The following is a 2,877-nucleotide window of genomic DNA, read 5'->3' as shown; positions in this document are numbered from 1 at the left end:
GGAAAGTTTTTTATTTAAGGAATTTTTCATTTATTAAGCTTCTTCGAAATGCATGTTTGATTCAAATGATTAAAAAAATGTGTTTTTTTTTTTTTTGAGTTCAAATTCGTTAAAAAAAAAAAAAGAAAGTGTATATTCTACGCTCTATAAAGTAGCGTAGAAATCTGTCCTTTGACAGAAAGAGTCAAAGTAGAGGTCAGGTTTCTGACAGAGTAGTGAAATGCCTTCAACAGCAGATGAGTAATCGTGTGGATTTTCTTTATTTCTCTGCCAATGCACCAAGCCTCCAATCTCTATATTGCTCTCTTAATTTTCTGCAGCTCTCTCACTTATTTTCCTTGGCAAAATCTCTCTCTCCCTCTCTCGCTTTTCCTTTTTTTGTTTTTATCTGCACTTGTTTTTGCCATTTTGGGATATGAAGACGACCTTGCAACAGTTCCACAACAGCCCCTGTTGTCACCAAGAAAATAATGGCTTGTCCAATTGGTGCAGCAGCATATATCCACCTTCCAGCTCATCTATGGAGGTGTTAAAACACATGGATTCTCTCTCTATTACTCCAAGTTATCATTTTTCTTCACAAAATATATGTTACTGTACTCGTGATCATGATCCTGTCAAGGGTCACATGGCGTTTTCATATATAATCAAGTGTCCTTGTGACTTGGAAGAGGATGGACAAAACAGTGAGGTAGCTGTTCATTTTTCGAAGGGCTCTGAATCAATTGATGGGTTTGGAGAAAACAATGCTGCAGTTTCCATGGAGGATATGAGGAGAAGAATGATCTGTATGAGTGAAGATAATACCCCTTGTGATGGTTTTCTCAATGGGAAGGATGTTGGGCAGTCAAAGGTTTGTGCTAGAGGGCATTGGAAACCTGCTGAGGACTCTAAACTCAAGGAACTTGTTGCACTTTATGGACCTCAAAACTGGAACCTTATAGCTGAAAATTTGCAAGGAAGAACAGGTAAAATCAGTTAAAAAATACATTACAAAGTTCTTTTCCATTTTTTTTTTGTATTTTTTTCCTTCAATGATGAAAATATGAAGCTTGTGCTTGAATTTGTTATGTACAATTTTTACATGTAAAAACTTCTGTTACATTTGAAGGTAAAAGCTGTAGATTGAGGTGGTTTAATCAACTTGACCCAAGGATCAACAAAAAGGTTTTTACTGAAGAGGAAGAAGAGAGGCTGATGGCAGCTCATAGAGCATATGGTAACAAATGGGCCATGATTGCTAGGCTTTTCCCTGGGAGAACTGATAATGCTGTAAAAAACCATTGGCATGTTATTATGGCTAGGAAATACAGGCAGCAGGCTAGTGCCTATAGTAGGAGAAAGCTAAGTCAAGCTGTTCAAAAAAAGTTGGAAGAAAATGGGAACTTTGACTGCAGAGAGGCAGCCAATGGCAACTTCACAAACCCCTCTAACAGCCCATATTTATCTTCATCTGTCGCGTCTAATGGCTCTAATTACAACAAGACTTCAAAGAAAGGAGATGCAAGCAGTGGTAGAGATTTGCTTCTTGGGTCTAAAAGCTACAACTCTTTATCTCCTGGGGAAGGAATTTGTAAAAACCAGACATCCTTAGATTTGTTTTCTGGTTTGTCCTTTTAGTCCCTTCTTACCATACTTTCTGTCATTTCATTTGCATTTAGTTTTGTGCTTCCTTTCATTGCTACTTTAAGCTAAATTTAACAATCTTTCACCAAGTTTCTCTTCTAAGTCTAGTCATCCTAGTGTAAGATACATTGTTGCATTTAAAAGTTCATATGTTGCAGAGAAAGACCATTTTCAATTTTCTTGGTCTTTTATTTGCAGCATTTAATTAGTCATTTTTTTCTTCATTTTCATGAAAGGGTCGATTGTGGATGTTTTTGCAGATTATAGTAGCCAAGATGGTTTAATTAGCCGGAACAGTAGGCAATGGAACATGCTTCGAGATGAAACGACCTTGGCTGTTTCCCATCCCAATTCTCTTCCTTCACAGATGTTAATGCAACAATCAAGTAACCATCAACCATCTGGTTTTTCTGATTCCATAGCATCAGCATCTCAGGTCACAGTCACTGAACCATCATCATCCTCCCCATCAGCTGCAGAGAACACAGTAGCAAGCCATTTTGATCAGACCACTAGCCCATCATCACCACCCTTTATCGATTTTCTTGGAGTAGGAGCTTAATGAAGAACAAGGATTTCCAAAGCGGGTAAAAGGATTTAAAACTGAAAAGAGTGTCCAAAGACTAGCTCAGACATCATTACAGGGCAAAGAGAAAAAAATTGTTTTTCAAGATGAATCACAAACCCCAGACGTAGCCCTTAATTATCATCAGCATCTTTGTCCTTGTAGCCATTCTAACAAAATCCAAACATTGAACCAGTGAACTAATACTCTTTCTCAGTCTAACAGTACTCCTCTTTCTTTCTTTCATTATTCATTTTTGTTGCCATTTCTTTTATAGGCAGAAATGATTTAATGTAAAAACTTTAAAGGAAATTCACTAATACATGCATGCCTTTTAGTAAAAACAAACTTAAAAAGAACCGAAACTTAGCTTTCTATGCAATTTAATAGGTCTGCATTTAAATCTCAACACCTACCGTTCTTCTCTTATCTCATATGGCGAAGAAAGTGTGATATTGAGAGAGAGAGAGAGAGAGAGAGAGAGAGAGAGAGAGAGAAAGAGAGAGATGCCTATGGTGAAGAGACCAGTGACAGAATAAGCTAGGCATTGGAATGGAACAACAGTGGGTTTAATAAGTTACAGAACAAAAACATGGGTACTTTTCAAAACATACAATTTTCATGGCGTTGCAGAATTCAGGTACAGATAACATTTATCACAAGCATCTTAAGAGGCTATTCAAGGG

At 37.2% G+C, this 2,877-nt stretch overlaps 1 protein-coding gene across 1 annotated transcript; it reads left to right on the top strand.

The window, feature by feature from the left end:
• Positions 1-2,530, top strand: LOC111316307 (uncharacterized). Its single transcript, XM_089753653.1, has 3 exons — positions 1-968; positions 1,112-1,606; positions 1,887-2,530. The coding sequence occupies exons 1-3, from the start codon at positions 416-418 to the stop codon at positions 2,186-2,188; spliced, it is 1,350 nt and encodes a 449-aa protein (XP_089609779.1). The 5' UTR covers positions 1-415; the 3' UTR covers positions 2,189-2,530.
• The last annotated feature ends 347 nt before the right edge of the window (positions 2,531-2,877 follow it).

This window comes from Durio zibethinus, chromosome 24 (genome assembly GCF_047325235.1).
Source record: "Durio zibethinus cultivar Kanyao isolate XHJ-2024 chromosome 24, ASM4732523v1, whole genome shotgun sequence".
In the NCBI taxonomy this organism is placed as follows: domain Eukaryota; kingdom Viridiplantae; phylum Streptophyta; class Magnoliopsida; order Malvales; family Malvaceae; genus Durio; species Durio zibethinus.
This window is presented reverse-complemented; position numbering and strand designations above follow the sequence as displayed.